The following is a 21,958-nucleotide window of genomic DNA, read 5'->3' as shown; positions in this document are numbered from 1 at the left end:
CCGTCCATTATCGCTCTTCTGCCCTTGAGTATTTTAATAACATATTTGCTACTTCAGAAACAAAGAAGCCTTTGACACATACCTGTACAGCAAAGGGCAAGGACCTGACCCAGGAAAAAAAAAGAGGCTTCAGCTGTGCAGTGAACAATATGTTACACTGCAGAGCAGATTCCATGAGTTCAGTGAAGATTCAGGTACAACAGCTGCTGTGTTCATGTCTTATCGAACACACCATTGTGGCTGAGGTCAATTCTTGGAAGGTTATTTCCATGACCAGGAATAGTCAGCTGTATTTTGTACCTGAATTAAAACATTTGTTTGAAATCCAGAAAACAAAACAGCATGTGCAAATATATCCAGTTTAGTCAATGGCCCCAGACACAAGTAATGCCTTTGCTACACACCCTATGAGGCTCTGCCAGCTGCATTTTTGGCTGCTACCGAAGGAAGCAACTCAAAACATCGCAGTGTAATTCCCTCACAAACTGACTCACTGCCTGCCTGCCTGGCTCCCCTTAAGTGATGACAGTACCTCTTTATACCACTAGATGGAGAAAAACCCATCAAAGTAATGGGATCCCTGAGATGTGGCTGCTCAGTTTGTGTTTAAACAGGGGGGGGGGGGTCATACTAATCTCTCAGGAATTCACACCCATTCACAGAAAGAACTGGAATGTCGCAGGCTTTTGTCCAATGAGGATGAAAAAGAAAGGGACAAAGGCCATTTGCAAAGGACAACAGACCCAAGTGCAAAAACACCTGAGAAAAGGATAACCCAAATTAATAAAACGCTACATGTTATAGTGTTTTCATATCCTTGTTTCCTCCTCTACATTTTGCTAGTATGAAGGGAGGAATTTTCCATTGGTTTCCAAAACTTCAAAAAAAAACTGCAGAAGGCTGGATCTTCTCCTTGCTTCCCCCTTTGACCAAATCTACGAACATGTACGCTTTGTGAAGGAGTGCTTTTGACATTGTTGGTGAATTCTTAAAACCAAAGGTGGTGCCAAGTGATGGTTCTGTGGAATTACGAATGGAGACAAAACCATAGGCATTTACAAAAGACTTTACAAGGCTTCTAAGTACACTCCTGCGCTTGACAACAAATCAAAGAACAGTTCACTGTAATTGCACGGCAGAAGCTTGCACACAGTGGCCTTGCAAATCGCTTTTTATTTTATTATTGCAGCTATTGATATGCTCCTACACTTGGTTTCTGTAAAGGTACAGTGCTTATTACCATCCAGTTGTGAGAAATTTAGATTTTTTTCCTAAATCCAGACATGTATCTAGCAATCTCATCAATCGGGTTAATTCAGGTGAAATGAAGCTCCAACTTCCTCATTGAATTCAAACTTTCATTTGCCATTGTCAGTTTCAAATATTGCAACGGATGGCAAAATTATTCATGTCTATAACTTTAACATAAATGGCAAAAAATAAACAAAAACATTGCAAATGCTTTGAGCTAGCAGCCAGTTGTCAAGAAGCAGATACAATACAGCTTGTCAGCTAACTAGCCAGCTAGCTAGATGCTTTGTTTATGTTTTAGAACACATTCTCTGGTTAAAAATGTTTAAAGACATCATGCTTCAATCAAAATAGCATCACACAGAGCACAGTCATATCATCCACAAGTCATTTTCTTTTTCTCCTGTGATTTACAATCTTACTGGTGCCCAGCAATTGGCTTCTGGTTCTGTTAGAAGAGCTTATTAAAAATTAACTCTGTCAAACTATTTTCTTGCCACTGGGGAGTGTTCAGAAGGGCACAAATTTCAGTCATTTTTCAGAAAAGGGGCAGTGACAATTCCGACAAGGACATTATCAGCCGGTGATAATACTAGATAAGTGCTTCAAATAAGCCACAGAAGTAAAATTACCCACTGAAGTACCCTGTAAAATGTCAGTATAACTAAACTATGTGATAAATAAGTGTGGAATATGGGGTGTCAGACCGGATTTGGCTTCAGTCTTGTTTAGATTGAGATATAACTGGTTGTCGGCAAAAAACCCAGAGAAAGAATGTGTGTGTTATTACAGTGGATATCAACACTGACAGTATTCATAATAATGCCAGGAAAGAGAGACAGAGCTGTCCATTCACTACTAATCTATCTTTATCTGTCTTTTCTGCAACAATAAAACAACAACCACATAACATATGAAACAGACTCCTCTGTATTCACTGAGCTTTCTGGGTGCATTTTCGCCACCAGTGATGCAGCAATATAAAGTTAAATGACTAGGTCTACCAGAGGGCTTGACCAAAGCCCTGAAACAAAGACCTTTTGGACCAACTAAATGAAAAACCTGATACATTTTGAGCAAATGACAGTATGGGTTCTCTGACAGCATCCACTACAATCTAGTGGATGCTGCTATCTACAACATGACCAAATTGTCCAACTAAGTTTGGATGGAAAAGGTCTTGACATCTATAGATAACTGCAGTATTAAAAAGTTTGTGTTAAACATTGCATGTGAGAGCAGTTTTCATACCATTCATGGAACACTGTAAAAGCAAAACTGTACAGAGAAGATCCATGAAAGCCATTTTTTGTTGTTTTGCTATGGCTGATAGTACACATAATCCTTATTTTAATTTAATGATCTGCATCACCCCACAATGGTGGGGGCTGAAGAAAACGCACTGTTTTGCATCTTCTAAAATGTGAGGTAAGGACTCTGATTTCTTTTCTAGAAAACACATTCCAAGTCAAATAAGATGAAATACATGATGACAAGGTTAAAACAGAGCCCAGGGTGATTTTTCAAGTCAACGTCAACGTTTAACTTTTGGCTGAATTATGCCATGTTGAAGGGAAAATTGATTACTTTCAGCAACAACTGAGATTTGCAGGCTGCTGTACCAAACTTGTAAACTTGGAACTGAATGACCCTTCGCTGACAGTCCAAAAAAAGAGTGCAGGAAGTCCCTGCTTTTACGTCACAGTGTGTTCTTGGAGACCCTGTCAGACACTGGATGACTTGGAACTGAATCCTTCTTTCCCATAGAAACAATGTTGTAAATGGGGTTTATGCTCCTGAACACAGGAGCATTTGTCAACACACATATATATGGTCAAGTATTCTCAATATCAATTGAGATATAGATATATCTATATTAAAAATATAAATAAGCTATCTGAATCTTTAGTCTTTCCTCCAATCCTCTCACTCTCATCAAAACATTTTGTGCCATAAAACGATCAATGGCAGCATTTTATATGCGGATCATGGAAAAATGGATCATTGCAACATGGGCGTTGCCTACATAGCCAATCAGTTATCATAAAAGAAATTAAGGTCAGGAGAGAAAGATGCACATTAACAGATTAGAAATCTCAAAGTACCTGCTGCGAATTAGAGAAGAGTTATGCAAGCATGCCTTGCAATGCCTGCATCATAAATGATTGACTTCTATGTGAATAGCTATTATAGTACCATGCCATTATAATGGGCTTTCTAAAATAACACTGGCATTCTAATCTAGTCTAATTTCTTTTTTTTTTTTTTTTGGGGGGGGGGGGGGGGGGGGGGGTATTGGGCTGGTTATGATTTAGAGACTTCCTACATTTTTTTCCTTGAAGCCCTGGTCATTATGAATAAAGTGCTAAACATCACGGTAACATTGCAATAGTGCCATTTCCATTTTCATGGTTATCTTTACCATTTTTGGTTGACTTTTGTGTCAGTTCACAGCTGAGGGGATTTTCAGAGGTCATTCATTAAGTGTGAATCAAATTAAACTGAGTGTTATTGCTAAGTGTTGTGCTATGACAAGACTACAGCAGGTTTATCTCGGTGTTCTGAATGCAGTGAGATGGGACATACCCTTCTAGGGCTAAACAAAGAAACGCTGCAAAAATGATTCATACTGTATTAACACTGAGGCTTCAGTTTGCAGCTGAAGGCCAAGGTCGCTGCACTATGGTTGGGCCAACAATGGATGCACAAAAGTAGTGCAGGACTTTTGTATTTGCATTGTGTGTGAACAGAAAAGCTGTCACCCTAATTCTGCATTTTAAAGACAGAACCAGAATAGCAGGGGGGGGAGCATCAGTCGCTTGAAATCTCTTAGGGACCTTTCAGTTCACCTTACTGCTTTGTTAGAGTGGAAGTGCAGTTCAGTTTCTTTTCCGGGCTATGCGTCAACCGTGGCAGTGAAGCAACAGCACCAAGATGCAAATTAAAACAATCGAACTAAGACCTATAGAGAGGGCTGGTGTCAGACTGTTTGGAAGTGAACTTGGTGCATTTGTGATTTTGATCTGTGAGAAGTGTGTGTAGCGTGTCAGTAAATGTATTCAGGTTCAACTGGAAACAAACTGCTCAAAAAAAGGCACCAAGCTGTGGTCTCGTGGTGTGAGGTTTTTTTTTGCTTTTCCTTCAGCTGCCAGTCTCTTTTGTATGCTGTAAATTGGTGCCTTCCATGGAAAGAGGTAACACTTTAACACTATTGTGGATTCCTACTGCAGTAAAGTGGTGAAAGTGCCAAAGAATACACAGAGCACACTGCAGCACAATACATAAGGTGTATTCTGCTTTTTCCATTATAGCTGAATATCCTCCAGAGGACTTTTTCTAGCTTGCTAGAGGCAAGCAAACTCGGTTCAATTAAACAAATTCAGGACAATTAAACTCAAGCTCAGTTCAATTAAAAAGGCTACTACGTGAAATCAATAAAACTCTGGCCTACATGTAGCAGTAAATGGACTAAACTAACAAACCTGAATTTCTTTGTAAATGAATTTGTGTCTTCGATCGCATCGTTCATAGAGAAAGGTAGTCTGAAAGAGTACCCAGTGTGAATCGACTGCAAATTACCTTCGTGTGAAAGTGCCCTTAAACACATGACTGGTATAACTCAGTGGTTAACAGGTGGCTCTACCCCTCCATAAACAAGTCATGTAAAGTGTTATGGAAAACAAAACTGAGAGGTAGATAAAATGTGATAATTCTTCAACATAAACATGAACTATTTCCTTAGCAGACATTATTCTTAAGGGCAGATTACAAATTGTACATCCCAATCATAATGCTGAACTTTTTTCACTGAACTTTCACTAGATCTAAAGTACCCTGCTGAAGGAATCTACAGCAGTGTCTGATCAAGAATTCAAAGCCACTGACCTGTTCTATAGTCCTTTTCTCATACCATCACACCACAAGCTGATTGTGCAGTCTTTATCATTCAACCCACAAAATCAAATCGATAAATTCCCAAATCACAGATAAGGACAAATAAAACACAAAATAAAATAAAAACAAAATAGCACAAGTAAGTGTATAAGATAAGGGGAAAAATCAGCTGAAATCTTCAGCACTGTCTGACACTCTCCAAAACTCTGCAGATTATAGAACCCATGTGGTCAGAACCTTATGTTCCATGATTCCTGGCTGTAGCAAGCCTGGTTACCCATTTGACTAAGCATCTATAGTGCATACGAGCTTCTAATACCAAACCACCTGACAACAAGAAGACAAAAATAAATCTTGTGCCCAAGTCTTAAGCCATACAGCCCATATAATCATTCCTTTTTCAACTGCCCAATGAACCGCGTTTGTTTACCACAATACAAAGCTAATTAGCAGTCAGATTTTTAGTTGTTAAAGAGTTGACAAATCAGTTCTTAATCTTTTTTTTTACATGTTTAATCTGTAAAATAAAAAACCTAAACAAAACCTTCTGCAATCTTAACCTTAGTTGGAATTCAAAAATATTCAACAAACAAGGAAAACAATTGAAGTTCATTACTTGTGCTACAAATTGCAAACCATTTCTGAACTGTCAAACAAGCTGCTCGTATCTGAACATACCCCTCTGTGTGCACCATCGTCCTTCTTCTCTTATCAGAGTGTGTGTCGCCGCACAAGTATGTCCTCCGTTGCACAACAGCTGCACGTATAAACCCCCTCTCTCAGGGGCAAATCCGACAGCGCGGGCAGCCCGCAGAAGACGGGGCAGATATCTGAAATTGGAAACTGACTGGAAACAAGTCTGCCTCTGCCTCTATCTTTAACTTCAAATGAGCGGGTTCCACATTCCTGCTCGGCTCCGCTGGCACACGGCTCTCCCTCCTCTCTCCAATCACAGCGCGGCTCCTCTCATGCCTCTCCGCTGGCGTCTGCCCAGAACGCCACCATAAATCACACTGGGCCGTCAGCCTGTTTGTGTGTTGCAGGAAAAGTCAAATTGGGCTTCGTTTTATTCTCACCAAAAAAAAAAAAAACACCCAAAGATGTTTAAAAAAAGCCGAATGACGCAGCGCCGGCAGAAAGAGAGATGCAACACGTTTCACGGCGCACATTAACTGTGGGTTTTTTTGAACATGCCCAGACAGAATTCACAATTTGCGTGTCCAACAAACTTCTTTTTTTTTTCTCTGCAGCATTCTTCCTCAGTGTTTAATGTTTTACACTTGTCTGCCATGTTGATTTGTGTTCATATAAATACCTTCTCACCCAGTCACTGTGGTTTCTGGCATGAAGTACTATTGCCTTATTTGTCCTTTATTTACACTGTGCTTTCTATTTTTTACACTGTCGATGAGTGGAGAAAGGATTATGATCTGTTCACTGATATTCTAAGAGCACTTGTTGGGCAGCAATGACATGGTCATCTACCACTTACACATATACCTTGTGCCTAAAAGAAGAGTTATGAAATGCATTTCTTCTATAAAAAGGATAATCTGTAGATTGCAATTGTACCCGTCTCTGCTTCTAGGTACTACTTTAATTATGTATTGATATTTTCTTCTCACATGGCTATAGTACTGATTCCATACTGCTTGTACACATGTGCAGTAGTTGCCAGTATCCGGGTATATCTAGTAAACTGCCCAGTATCTAGTCATGTGCACTGCCATTTGCTCTCTTAATTAAGAAGAAATTCTTAAAGAATTTCTTAAAGAAAAGAGCAATAAGCTAGGGGAGTGATTTGGCCACCCCTGAAATGTGGTTATGGGGCTATTCCAATGGAAATGATGTCACGCTTTTCCGGTATATGCCCCACTAATGACGTGGCTGGAAAGATGAGTGAAAGGAAGCCTTAATGCCCACATGAAGAGCCACAGATGCTGCTTATACAAGTGGTGTTCTGCGCTCCATACGAGGCACTCCTCTTCAACAGCAACGCTAATCATTACAGGGATCTCAACAATGCAGAGCAACATGGTCAATGCTTATGGCTTTGCTTTGCAATTTTTTCATGTGGCGTTGTTACATATGGCCAGTCATTTATGAAAATCTACAATCAGCAGCATATGTGTCGTATTTAGACACGGCAGGGTTGTAATTATTTTCTCGTTGCACAACACACACAACACCTGGTTTACACCAGACAGATGCTTTCCTTATGCATTGCCGCTTGTCTCACCATGCCAACCTCTGTACTTTCAGGAATGCAGGTTAGGTGAATGCAATCTTCCGATACACATGCCAATTAGACTGTTATTCACACTACAAATCCCACAGTGCACCACAGTGAAGTGGACGGCATTCCAGTGACGTGATCCAAGTATCTCTCAGGCACCTAAGGAGTCGCAGGGTGCTGAGAGCAGTGTGTGTGACAAGGGGGTCCTCGCTGATATACCTTCCCCCTCCCTGGTGGAATGAAACCAATTTGACCCACTCATCGCCTGCAGATGACACAGCCACACTAAGCCACCCAGGATCCCTATTCAGATTCATTTTTAAGCGTATAAGCCATTACCCTTCTTTATTCTTCAAGGTCACACGGTCACAAACTAACATTCCACTCCATTCCCAGACAAAGATTGTTATGTCTTTCCATCACACAGGAGTAAATGGCATCAAGACCTGTTACATGCACCCCTGACAGGAAGACTATTTTCCAGCCATCTCATTATCAGGTACCACAGCCATGTCAGAATTCCACATTTCTAAAGACTTAATTCCAACTCATCTGTCTACAGACTAAAATAGACTATCTAAAATAAACTATGGACTACCTATCTACATACACTTTACCCACCTTTTGTACTGACCTAAATCACAGGTCTCTGCAGAAGTCTCAAACCGCTATAGCAGAATATGTATGTGTTCAAAGTATGAGTGTATTCTTTTCTGCATTCTTTTCAATAGTAACAATGCCATTCCTAATTGCCTCAACCCACATACCCACAGTGAGATGCCTATTAATGTGAGTTTGTTGTGCTGCATCACCATCAAAGTTGAATGCACACCATGAATGAGAGAATAAGAGAAAGTAGTTACACACTTCAGCTTCGTACAGACCGCTGATCTGATGTAATACAATCAGCCATCACCAGCCAAACACTTTCCCTGAGGTTCACATTAATATACCGAACATTGATATTAGCATTTCAGGGTGATTCATGCTGATGGCAAGTAAGTAAATTCTACATTAGATTCATATTTCAGAAAGCTATGAAAACTCCAGTATTGCAGCCTTGCTTTAAAATAGTAAAAACTGAGTGAGCTAAACAGTAATTTTGTAGACTTGTTTATATAAAATGTTTGACTTTTTCATATTTCAAAAACAGATGCAAATTAACTTTTAAACCTGACCCTTAAATGGAGAAATAACACACTTTATCTTTTTGCCACGGAGAAAGGTCCATTTGGTAACATTTTTCTCACTCTTTTTAATATTTTAACAACATATAGTAACTGAGACAAACTGAATCACGTTGGTGTGTTTTATGAAAATTACAGTGCAAAGAGTGAAAACATTATGAGGACAGCCCCAGAGAGCACTAAAGCTATAATTACGTACTCTGAATGGGACAATAAAAAGGATCAAGTTATTCTGAGGGGGGCAGTGAATGTGAGCAAACTTTTATCACTGACTCCAAGCTAAATTGTTACTTTTTCTTCACAAAAACAGTTCAGGAAGTTCAGCAATCCCCAGAATTGATTAAAAAAAAACTTTTCATTTTTTCTTAAGGGCAAATGATGATTGAATCCAGGTGTGACACCTGTATAACATAAAAACGGTCAGGACAACACCTATCTCAGTCTGCATATTCAAAGAGTTTGAGCACCCATCACTTTCAAATCCATTAACCATCAAGCTAGGTAGCTGACATGCTAAATCACTGCAGTAAACATTCACCTTGATTTGAACCGGTGCAATTAAGGAACGTTCCCTACCTAATTTGTGTTGCAAGCTGGCAAAAGGCTACAAAGAATTTAGCCTCCTATAAAAGACAGAGTTGAACAGCTCTAGCCAAAGCTGACTTTGGATATATGGCACTATTTCTCTGGAGTTATTTTCCTATTTTTTTTTCCTTTTAAATGAGAATTTGCACATTTTCAGCTTATCAAAACAATCCTGAACTCGTACAAATACTTATACAGCATGTTGTGTACATTTTCTACTTAACTTAATTGTAACAATACAATTTCAATGTGGTTTCACCACTCTCAGACACCCAAGCACATCAGGTACTTGCAGGTTGTTAGTGACCCCGTGCCCATCCCGCAATTGGTGCTTAGCTATCATGCAATGGGTGACTTGCAGTGTGAAATATAGCTGCGGTTGGCTTGTGGGTGTGTTGGAGGAATGCATTTACTACAATCAGGCTCTCCTACATGAGAACAGTGGTTCTCGTGGTGAGACAGGAATAACATTGAATTGGTGATTCCAAAGTAAGGCTGCATAATGGGGAAAAAGCATAAAGAAGGCTGCAATTTATGTACCTCACAATCAATACCTAAGTGCTACAAATCCAACGATGGCAGTATTTTTAAACATCCTAGCAAGATCTCTCCCTGACATCAGGCAGTATTGATGAGATTGGCATGAAAATAAATGTATATATTTGCAACAAAGATTTCTGTCAATGCCTGTAAGAAAAATATTAATTATGTTCCCCATCTCAAGTTTTTTTTACACTATGCAAATGTCACACCATTCCTCAATAATTTTTTTTTGCATTTTTAAGCAATGCAAGAATATAATGTATGGATTATACTGCCACAATATTTCCTTCATTATTGATAAGGAAAAATCGCTGTATGGGGTGTTTAAAATTGCATGTCTTCGTCATCTCCATGCGGTGGCTTGTCATTAAATACTGATTAACAAATGTAAACCTATATCTGCTTTATATGAGCAACATACACAGTAGCTGTACCTATCTGTGCTCAGAAATAAGCTTAAAAATTCTTACCTTTATGTTTGGTGCAGAGTCCTAGTGCATCTAGAGGCCATGTTCCAACACAGCAGTAAAAAAAGAAGAAAAACAGAGAGAAAGTCTTCATTTTAATATTTAGTTATATTGTTTTAAATAATTAACTCTATGCATTTCAGATCATAGTTTCTTGTGCCTATTATAAAAATAATGACCCTTCGTAATAAATTAGATTTATGACTGCATTGGGAATACAGTCATAAATAATAGTAACCCTCATGATCATTGTTTTAATTATCAATTTTTTGTTTAAAATCCAAGGGTGCATTTTAATGTTCTTTGCATTCATGCTGATCACTGTTATGGCAAATGCATTTTGACAGGAACAGAGTGCTACAGAAGGCAAATAGCAGACCCACAGCTTGGTTGAAACAGTCTGGCAATAATGTGAACCATGTAGGAGGTGTGGATTTCTCTTAAAAGTTAACAAAAGAAACCTGATACATGCACAAAACAAGGCTGCCATCACCCAGTCAATCCATACCTTTTCCGTGTAAAATGCAAGCAACATGAAAATCAGGACCGATGTGATATCTGTTAGATCTATCACCATGAAATCTGTCTACAGATTTAGTGCAAATGTATCAAAAACACATGGCCACCACAATCAACTGCATTCTAACTAACTTCTGAAATTATTAACAATGTTATAAAAATATATGGCACTTCCTCCGAGACCCTATAGAATTTACTTTCACTAAATTGCTTCTTTAACCCGCTTCTGTAAAAGGTTACATTATGCTGCATGCATGCAGTGACCTATAGTCGTCGGCTTGCCTTTTAAAATGCTACTCAAGGATTACTCCGTCCTTGCCACATCTCTGGTGTGGTTTAGATCTGTGGGCCTAACACCCGGCTGCTGCTCGCAGCCAAAGCAGAACGCTGTATCCTTGGCAATTTACAATATTTACATTTTTAAATTTTACACATTCTGTAATCCATTTATACAGCTGGATATTTATTGGCCGATCTGAGCTAAAGTACCTTGCTGAAGGGTATGGCAGTTGTTCAGGATCTGAGCCCACATTAAAGCGCCATAACCAACAAAATAACAAAACCATGACAAAATCAATGATGTCCTCTAGCACGAAGCTGGGAAGGCACATTCTCTCAAAAATAAATTAAGGATAAGCAACAGATATTGTATAAACACATCAATCAATATATTTTTCATGGAGAAAGGAAAAAAGTCAGTTCAATATATTATAGCTCTGGCGCATTCTGTCTGTTTAAGTTATTGCTTGGACGGGAACTTGTATCCTCTAGGGTGTGTCCAACAATGGCAATTTCTTATACAGAGTTCAGCAATGCTAGTGCCATCAACATTATTTGTGACACCAGCTGCAAACAATTCACACACACACACACACACACACACACTTAGCTTGCTTCTTTTTAGTGTTTTACTTGCTTACCTCCTACACACTCGCCACGTGGCAATGTTACTGTTTTTGTCCTAAAGCTACCCGGAATTTGGACTGACATGATGACATGACTGGAATGACTGGACATGACTGGACTGAATTTGGACTGACATGACTGTGTATGAAAGAGTGTTCTTCTTCAGACATGTACATGCAGACACAGTGGGCTCTGTACAACCGCACATGAGATCAAAAACATGGAGACTGAATCATTCCTATACTAACCCTGTTTAAATCTTCTGGTACTCTGCTGGTAAAGAAGTCAAGGAATCCACTTACAGGAACCATTTTGCAATCACTGAAAACGTTCAATACTAAATCAAGTATAACGCTGCAGAGAAGTGAAAAACCCATTTGAGTTGAATCTCCTATCTCATGATATTACCAAAGCACCTAGCATGTACTTTGTCAAAACAGCTGCGTTTGGCTGAGTGCCTGGATGCCAGTCAACATGACAGAAGACGAAAGATACCTTCTACAGATGAAAATGCCTGCATTCTTCACTCTTAATGAATCAAAATTTACTTCTGTCTGTGTTCCTTTCTCTTGAAACTTAGCCAATGAAGCTGGCATACTTTCATTGTGGGTTGCAAGTGATATAACAGTAATTGTCCATATCATCTGGAATGTGAAAATGTGAAACTTGGCAGACTAGTTAGTCAAGAAAAAAAAAAAAACTTTTACATTACAAAGATGAATATGACGGCTTTGAAATGCATTTAAAAGTGCTGGAAAATACAGGTTGTCAAAAAAGATTTGTCTGGACAAACTTGCTCTAAATCATTTCCATATGCTTAGCTACATAGATAAAATAGTAAATGGTAAAATGGTTACTGCAGGAATGAACATTTATCTAATATGTGTTGGATCCATCGTCTGCTTCTTTTACGAGGAAAAAGAGACATGTTCCTGTCTTTAATTAAAACCAGGCCACAGATTGATCATAAAACCAGAGTCAAGGAGTTCTTTAGCAGAAGTAGAGGTTGATTCAGAAAGTTCAGGAGGGCCACAGAATAGTATTAATTATATGCCAAAAAGCATGGTGGGCAGTCTGAGGACTGTACACCTCTAACTCCTTATCCAACCTCCTGGGGTTGACCTGACATCACACAATGGAGGTATATCTCTTAACATTGCAGTTTACAAATAAAACATCATTAATGATTTATGGGGATTTACGGTTACTATGCCATTTTTTGTCTTGTTGGGACCTGTTGGCTGGCTGGGCCTAAAGGCTGTGTTCCTCTAATAACTATAAATGTAAAAGGGCACCAGATACAAGTCAGAGACTAATTATATTGTGCTAAAAAATGAGTTTGGACAATAATGGAACACACGCTTGTGTCTGTTCCTGTGACTAAGCTGTAACTGAATAGTTTAATGCCAACGACACATTATGTGATCAGTAATGGACTATGATTATGGCATGAGGCAGGTGTTATTATCAATAAAGCTTGAAATAAAAGCTCAGATGATGGCTTCCACCAGCCCAAACAAAGTTCAGAGAAGAACACCTGTCTGAATAATAGTTGGCATTTACACATGAAAAACTGCACCTAAAATAAATTGCTGGACTGGTGAAAAATGCCTTTTTTGTTATGATCCTTTAACTTCACCGAAGGTATCTAAAAATGGCAAGATCCGGTTAGATTCTAGAACACTACTTGCTACCTCCCCAGCTGAACCCTGGCACCTGATGGTAAGAAGTGAAATTGCAATTTAAATTACATGTTGTTGTTAGGTTATTAAACTATGTTTAAGATTTGACTTAGTCCTAACACCTGGTATTGGTGAGGCCACTAGATAAACTGACTGATGATGACACTGTGATTGTGTTTTAACAACTGGTAACAGGGGAACAACTCTCACCTAGACCTTTCTTGAAATACTAAGACACAGTATAACAGACATAAACACTTACATAACAACAAAAATACCACTTACAATACAATGTCAGTGGATTTTTTTCAAACTTGCTAAAGTTAGAGCCATGTGTCTCCTAGAAATAGCCACTACAGAGGTAGAGGCGGTGCTAGATTCTGTCAGCCAAGCTTTAAAACAGCACTCAAAATCAGGTATTATCGTATTATCGGGTAAAATCACTACAAGGTTGGAGTAAACTAAAAGTGGACACATCCAAAGCAGGAATGGAACAGAAATATGCAGTGCATCACCCCACTTAACTTCAATTTCAGATTCTAAAAGAGTACACAAAGTATATTATGGCAATCTGTCTGTCTGTTAGTCCTTAAATTTCTCAGAAAAATAGATAATTGCAATTACTGCAATACAGAGAAAGAGAAATGGGGTAAATGACATTGGTTAGCTGCACTGAAGTGCTGGACATTTTATTTGGCCTTCTTTGTGTAAATAGGATGCAAGAATAATGTGCAAGGTTTATATTAGTTGAAGGAGTGTTGTAAAGGCCCAAGTAATAAAATACTAATATAATTTATGATATCAGGAGCCTCTGTCACCTCAACATTTGACCACTTCACTTAAGTTTGAAAACAGTTCTCAGGAACAACTTTTATAGCACAAATGTGCAAGTGGTTAAGTTACAAACTGGAATTCCAAAAAAAAATAAATAAAAATGCTGGAAGCTTAAGTGATCTTCAACCTTGTTGCTTTGAAATTTAACAGCTTTTGGAGGTGTCTCTGTGACCTGCACCTATCACAGCTCTGTGACTTTCACCTACTTGACTTGAAAATGCTAGGTGTCTGGAAAATAGTGAAGACAGCATTTGGGTTTAGATTAATCCAATCCATGCAAAATTAGGACGTTCAGACCAGAAATTGAAAACTAATGAAGGGCCTCAGGTGACCTTGCCTTTTGGCCTTAATAATCTGTAAATGGGGAACCCCATAGGATTCTAGGGATTACAGAGGACAACATTTGTGTCAAGTACAATCATCATACTTTTACAACTGACTATGTCAGAGATCAGACAGAAGACACTTCGGTTATGGAATGACAAAGGGGAACGTTCATTATAACGTTCCTTTCCCTGATATTATCATCATAAAAACCTAATCAGAGAGAAAAGGAGATGAGAAATATAGCAAATATTGAGGGTTTTGTTCAATGTTCGCATGTTTAATGCTTTAGTGAAATATTAAGCTAACATCTATTAACTAAATAAACTCCCAACTGTTTATCATCTTGAAAATAGAATGAAACAGCATCTTTGCATAAGTCATCCATTCAGATTGATTATTATTATCCTAACTGCTAAATGTCAGGAGCCACACATCATCACTGCTCCGCATCACTGGTATGTCCTGCTGAGGCACCTCTGGGATTCACGGAATCTGAATCCCAATCCTAACACCTACTTTGCACAAAACGATGTTCTAACATTGCATGACAATGTACGACTACACGCATTAATTAGAGCCTCCTGCTATGGAACACCAGCGTGGCCACCTCACTCTGCCAACATGAACCCATGAGGTTCCGCTGAGATGCTCTGGATTGGTGTCACTGCTGTTGGGATCCGCAGTATGTATGCTGGCTGCTGAATGGAGTACTATTGCCCAGAGCAGAACTCTACTGCCACTGCCATGAGGACAGAATGAACACAGCTTCAGGAGTATCCAGAGCATCCTACTAACATGGCTGCTGCTGGAAACATACAAAAAGACACAAGTCTTTTGAATTATCATGTTGTCTGCAAAATCCCTGCATTGGAGAAACCTGTTAGTACCCAGGGCACTGCTATTAGAAATGAAATCGCTGTTTATTCTGCTGAGCTACATCTCACCATGAAAGAGGTTGTGCTCAAATGTAGGAGGGAGCACAGACCACTGTCCCAGGCTAACCTTTTTTTTGATCTTTCTGACCACACTGAACAAAAGGTTTACAGTAAGTCAGGACATACCACAGAATGTTCATTACATCTTGTGCAGCATTACTTTACATCAACCCCTCCTGTGTTTAACATCTGTAATGAATACAAACAAAAGAGATTTTTCTATGCTGGCACAGACATGATGCAAAACGCATGTTTCACACACTGTACGCAAGCAATAATCTGAAATGTATTTAATGCACTAATTGCTAGGCTTGCGGTCCCATAACTCTTTGTAAATAGAAGCCACATTCTTGACGGACATATGTTTGTATATTACAATTTTGAGCAATTCTTTGGGCAAAGACCTTCAGTGTAGGATTTGCCTTGCCAATAACAGATCCATTATCAAAGGCAATGAAATGTTCATTCACTCTGTAGCCTCAGCAGCTCTCACCAGGTACGAGTTGTGCTGTGCAGCACACAGCACAAAGACTGGGATAGTGAAAACAGCAACATTTTAACTGGAAAATGAATATTTTCCTCGCTTTCACAGTGCAAAAATATCTAAGAGTCTCATTTTTGGGTAGATTTAATTGGTCTTACACCAAACTGAACTGAATTCCCTACACAATAATCTCCAACTGTACTCACAAACTGTAACAAATACATTTTTGAAAAAACATATGCTGTTGCCCTCAGCAATTTTGGCATATTCAATGTTGGTATTAAAGATGACAAAACATACTGCCTGCATGCTTAAAATGTTTTAGGTTAATTCACCTTTTTTTGGTTACAATTCGTCCTGGATATGAATATGGCGGCCACCGTATTTCCCGTCATTGATTTTGCGGGTAAACGCAGTGTTGAGGGGTCTACAATAACAAAGCTCTGCTCTGAATGTAGCTGAGCAGTATGACCCTTTAATTTGCTTGCCATTTTAACATGTCTCAGAAGGTAATGCACATCTACCGCATTGAGAGTAGCCTCAAATGCTGCAGCAGCACAGTGTTCTTGAGCATCAGAAAACCGAGAGCATTACTTGCTGAACTAATTAGTTTTTTACTGATGCACTTAGGCATGCTCTTATTGCCCACTGCCGTATCAGTATAAAAGTACAAAAAGTACAGTATATAAAAGCAGGCCATTTAACAGTGTTTTGAGCAAGTATCCTAAGAATATTTTAAACGTCCAATATATAATTCCTCTTTGCATACCTGAGTGCCTTAAATACATCTATGAATATAGTGAATGTTGCAGTTAAATGCTGCATGGTAAAGCCTAGCAGGAACAGACTAATGAATTCCTTATTAAAATTAAACAACATCATGTCTATAAATGTATTTTTAAAAATAAGACACAATCCAACACTTCGCCTGATGGTTTTCTGTCAAGGGGATTCAAATACGGCATCGTCTTAGCTGGGTATGTTGCCCTTTTTGAATCAATTGAATTTGTAGTAGTGGCATATAAGTGAGCGTCCAGTTGCATGTACATGTGTGTTAGTATGTAATACTGTCATTTAGAACCATCTAACCGGAAGTGGGGTATGGCTTCTGAAAGTGGGACCTGAAAGTGCAGTAGCCACACAAGAAGAGCAAAGGCATTCTCTCAAGTGTCAAAAGCACTGCAGGGGAGAACTTCATAGTCTGAAACTACTTCTCTACTACTGAAATAAGGTGGGTAAAAAACTAAAAACAGTGTGACAAGTTACTTCTGAATTAGGCTGCATACATTTAAAAATGATTAACACTACTGTTTGTGGTTGTCTGAATGAACAACCTTAAAGGCCTGATTTGTGCTCTTGACTATTTTAGGTCACAGCACAATGTTCAGCACTGAATACGGAGAGTTACTCACAAAAGAAGAACCTCTTAAGCGAATATGTTCAATTCAATCCAACATTCATATGATTAATATCCAGGTAAGCCAAGACAAATAAGGACAGGACATACAAAACAAAACCAATGTAGTGGATCATCAAAAGCTGATACTGTATGCAGCCATAGTGGTACCACCAGAAAGGATGCCACAGACACTTAGAGCAGAAAGGAATATTCACCACCGTCATCTTGTTCTAAGCATCAGTGGTGTGCTTTCTGCTAATGCTAAAACAATTAAGAACACGTTGCAGGACAAAACAACTGTGTCAGTGACAGACAACACGGCTGCATCATTTCATAACACACTTTACCTCAACCAAACTTGGCACAACCACTGGCATGGCAATGAGTATGGCTTTGCAAAGAAACTAAAACATAAAGTGCAAATTAAAAACCACATTAAAGTGCGAGAAAGAAATGCATGCCCGCATGTATAAATACGGTGATATTATTTGTGTCACAAGGAGACAGTTTACCCTCAACGTCAACACAGCACGTTGAGTAATGTAGAGGGTATTTAAAAAAAAAAAAACATGTTTCAGGTGGCGAACATGATGACTGGAACATAATTCCTTCTCTCACTGCTGCAAACCCACACGTTTGTGATGCTAAGTGCAAACTAATTACCAACTTACCATAGTCATTCATATGTCTAATACCTAGTGCATCATATGTTTTGTGGGGGGAAAAAAAGCTTTCACATTGGTAATATTTACTGCAAACTGCATTCTTTCGAAACACTTCTATACGCTGCTGCATAACATCTGGCCGAAATGAAGCCTGAAGTTTCAAGCCTGCGATGATATAATATGGAAGAGAGAAGTGTCATTCTTAGTCGGTCGTATTCAGTCGTTCCCTGTTAGCATAAAAAAAACAATAAATAGGCAACGATTTCTTCTCATATTCCTTAAAGCAGATAAAACTCGAAATGCATTTGTAAGGAAACGTATTAAATGTTTCTGCTGCAAGCTGCCCCGCGATCACCCATTTTTGGAAATTTCAGTACAATTAAATTCACCGAACATTATGGGAACGGATAAACGACTTGAAGACCAATTAACTGAATTGTATGTATGCATGCACAATAATCTACATATGTATATGTGAAAGAATTACAAAGGAATGAATGACAGTAAGTGTCCTTTATAAAAATACAATTAGGTACTTATTTAGTAGTCCGTTTTACTCCTCGCGTTGCTTAAATAAAACATCCCATTAGAAGTGTTAATGGAATAACGTAACCCGCCTAGGCTTTACGTTGGTGTGGATACTAGGTCGTGTTTCCGTGTTGTAAGAGATGATAGTCATCTCGCAGCGGTGTAGTGCACATCCGCCAGACCGTCCGAATGCATGCGAAACGTTTGGCCATCTCCATTTTCATCATCCTATACATTTATCAGAGGCATCCACCATTACTAGGTCTGAACGAAAACGGCAACAGGCAACGGAGACAGCACCGATTTCATATTCCAACCGCAGTAGTCTGCATCATTAGTCATGTCAAAGACAATTCCACGGAGGAGCAAAATGACTGAACAGATCAGCGAAATGTGGTTTTCTTAACATGCAAACGGACAAATACGTGCATTACATACTCGATTGATTTTTTTACAAGCCAGGGACATAACGCGGAAGATAACGTGTCGTTGTATTTTCATACTGGTAAGCAGCATCAGCTGATTTTTTTTTTACCTGTGAGGTAATGCTCAGTCTAAGGTCATTTAACCCCAAATGTCGCAATGCACTTGCACTACTCACCAGGGTCTCAAAGAGTAACGTCAAGGATTGTGTTATGCACATGCTTCGGGTCGTTTCTTCCAAGCGAAATCCAAGCACGACGTTACGAGCGACACATTTTTTTCTGGATTCTGTTTTGCCTTTTGCGTTGCCCTCCCTGCTACTGGTTCTGCGTCTCCTGGCGCTGCTGTATGTACGTAGCCAATGTTAATGAGTACAGCCGCACCTTCCCATTCAACTGGGCGCCTCGGCCAATGACGTAGTGCGGAATCTCTCTGAATGCTCTAATGCATCACGCAGCCTCATTCTCTTTTTCATGGTAAAAAGACGTAATAATAATTACTTAGCAGAAGAACAGAAAACTTTATTGGGGCTATTGATATAAGGAATGAGGGATAGATTTTAAACATGCACATGTATCAAACCGCGTTTCCACTGACCCCGCCTTAAGATGGGTAGCTAGATAGATACTGACAAGCGGCATCCCAGCATCCTGCAATAAACGTTATTATTGTGTACAGAGAGCTGGGCACAGGGAGACACGCAGCGAGACACAGGGGCATGCCGGTGCAAGAGCAGAACGAAGAGATTGTGGAAAAAGTTGAAATATGTCTAATTTAAAATTGATTACATTAATAGCACTCCATGGGCTGTTCACATTTTTTTTCTAGGGAAAAAGGTGCATTTCAACAGAAAGGGCCTAGACTGTTGGTGAAGTTTAACTACAGAGCCGCCAGGTTGCCAAGTAACTAAACGGTTTAAGTGCGTCAATTAAATCTATTAAAAAAAAAAAAAACCGCGAGCAAAAACGCCAAGTTACTCGGGTGTATGAAAAGACTCGCAAGTCTTGCTCGTGTGGGTCTTACTCTCGATACTCTTATCAGTCAGATAAAAAATAGTCTGCTTTTATAACCACGTGTCGAAATTATTTTACATTATATCTCATATTTAACAATGTTGCCAACATTTCCTTGCACGAATGTCGAATAAGAACTATTCCAAAGTAACATTACTCATTTTTCCCTAAATTCTTTCAAATACCTGTGTTTACTTATTTTCACTCTGTGAAAAGCATACAGTCTTTCACACTTTGTGTCACTTTTAAAAAAGCGCAATTATCAAATGCAGGAAAGTCCCTTTGGAAGTAAATGCAATTTAGCTTCCTTGTTGGAGGGAATCTTAATGTTGTGGCTGTACTGTATATATTACAACAAAATCACGCCAGTGTTCTACACTGTTAGCCGTATTGTAACAGGTATCTGCATGTCATACTGAAAATGACTGATGTAATTAAGTAACTTGATTCAGTTCAGGAAACGTCTTGTTCCTAATGGCAACACAATAGTTTTTATTTTATCGCGTCTGCGCTCATGTTGCGTATAGCGTTTAAGGGGTTTCTAGGGGAAAGGTGATTAGTGCAATTACCCAAACCGGCAACTGAACCTTGGTCTCCCACTCCACAACATTGAGACATCACCCTCCCCTCCCCTTTAACAGAGCTTACAGCAATGGCATGGTTACTACTAAAAATAATGGCATGTCATTATCAAAATGTATTAAAATTAGTATTATCAAAGAGTGATCATCCATGGCTAGGGTTCAAGACCAACCATGTCCTCTGGCAACATTAACTTGAGGTCCTACACTAGTGGAACAAATTTACTTTGTTCTGCCACAGACAGGGGAAGGTAGGTCAGCCAGCGTTTCCTTGTATCACCATTCTGAGGCATCCTGCAAGTCTCCTGTACTATCTAACCACGCTTGAACACACTGAACTATAGGCTACATAATAAGTGGGCAAACCTGTAGAGTTTTACACTTTTTTTTCCTATCTTACTTTTCTGTCATATCACATCATTGCAAATACTCCAGTACTACTGATAATGCTGCTTACCGTTGATATTTCCTGTCTGGGGAGCCCATGCTGCCTATGGCTACATACTGTATGTTCATTGTCACCAGCTGCAGAACATTCTGACTAATATGAACTGCAGGTGCATATACTGTGGATGTGATGCCAAGGCAACAGAATTCCATCTGAGGATTTTGCCTTAAACCAGATCAATGAGATCTGAATAGTGTTGAATTCAGTAAAATATCAAGTGCAGCATCAATTATTGTATTAAAATGTTTACAAATCTCCTGAGGATTTCATAGTTATAAAATGTCATCTTGGGGTAGTGATGTGAAGTAACAATCCAGGGATGTCATCAGCTCGACTAACACTGCTTAGTCAGCTTGTTATATCAGTGCTGGGAATGTCTGTACTTCCACTTACCTCAGATCAGTCATCAAAGAGTTCCGGCACACACCCACAACTTTAATAAAAAAAAAGGATTTTTTTTAAACTAGGGCTTGATAAAACTATACATATGCAATTAGACGTTTATTAGACATTTATTCTTTGTTGCATATCAATGATCAAACTGGTAATCAAACTATCATAATTATATTATCTTTGTTGCATGAAATTAACACTGCTACTCAGATACATTTACATTTACATTTATTCATTTGGCAGACGCTTTTATTCGAAGCAACTTACAATTGAGGCAGAGTACAACACAAGCAAAGAATAACTTTACATATACACTTTATGGCAGTGACTCCACCACAACTTCCTTAGTTGCGCGGCGGTTTTTTAATAAAGATGTCTTTTTCAAATTATCTATTTTTTCCAGTTACTATGGTAAAATGAGATTGTGTTTTGTCAGTTTAGATTTCATTTTTTTCTCCACCTGTTGATTGAGGCTGATATCATCCTTTCCAGCTGGGGTTACCAGGTGTTAAAGACAATTACTCTCACTACTTTAAAAATAAACTTTAATAAGTAGTTACCGTAGATTTTCTGTAATCTCTCAAGTTAAAAAATTGTTCCAGCTGTAGATTGATCGGCATTCTGCAATTAACTGGTCACATTTATTGGTTGTCTTAGG

The 21,958-nt window shown here is 38.9% G+C and overlaps 1 protein-coding gene across 5 annotated transcripts in view; it reads right to left on the bottom strand.

Moving 5' to 3' along the window:
• Positions 1-19,237, bottom strand: part of dtna (dystrobrevin, alpha) — a 74,334-nt gene extending 55,097 nt beyond the window's left edge. For 4 of the 5 annotated variants that reach the window (XM_036518684.1, XM_036518686.1, XM_036518687.1 and 1 more), the window contains exon 1: positions 5,824-5,980. In XM_036518684.1, coding sequence (XP_036374577.1) covers positions 5,824-5,840 — 17 coding nt within the window. In that variant the 5' untranslated portion in view covers positions 5,841-5,980. Of the gene's footprint in view, positions 1-5,823; positions 5,981-10,166; positions 10,197-19,043 lie in introns of those variants that run through there. The other variant, XM_036518685.1, reaches the window with a different exon arrangement.
• Positions 19,238-21,958: the final 2,721 nt, after the last annotated feature.

Source organism: Megalops cyprinoides, chromosome 24, assembly GCF_013368585.1.
Source record: "Megalops cyprinoides isolate fMegCyp1 chromosome 24, fMegCyp1.pri, whole genome shotgun sequence".
NCBI lineage: Eukaryota > Metazoa > Chordata > Actinopteri > Elopiformes > Megalopidae > Megalops > Megalops cyprinoides.
This window is presented reverse-complemented; position numbering and strand designations above follow the sequence as displayed.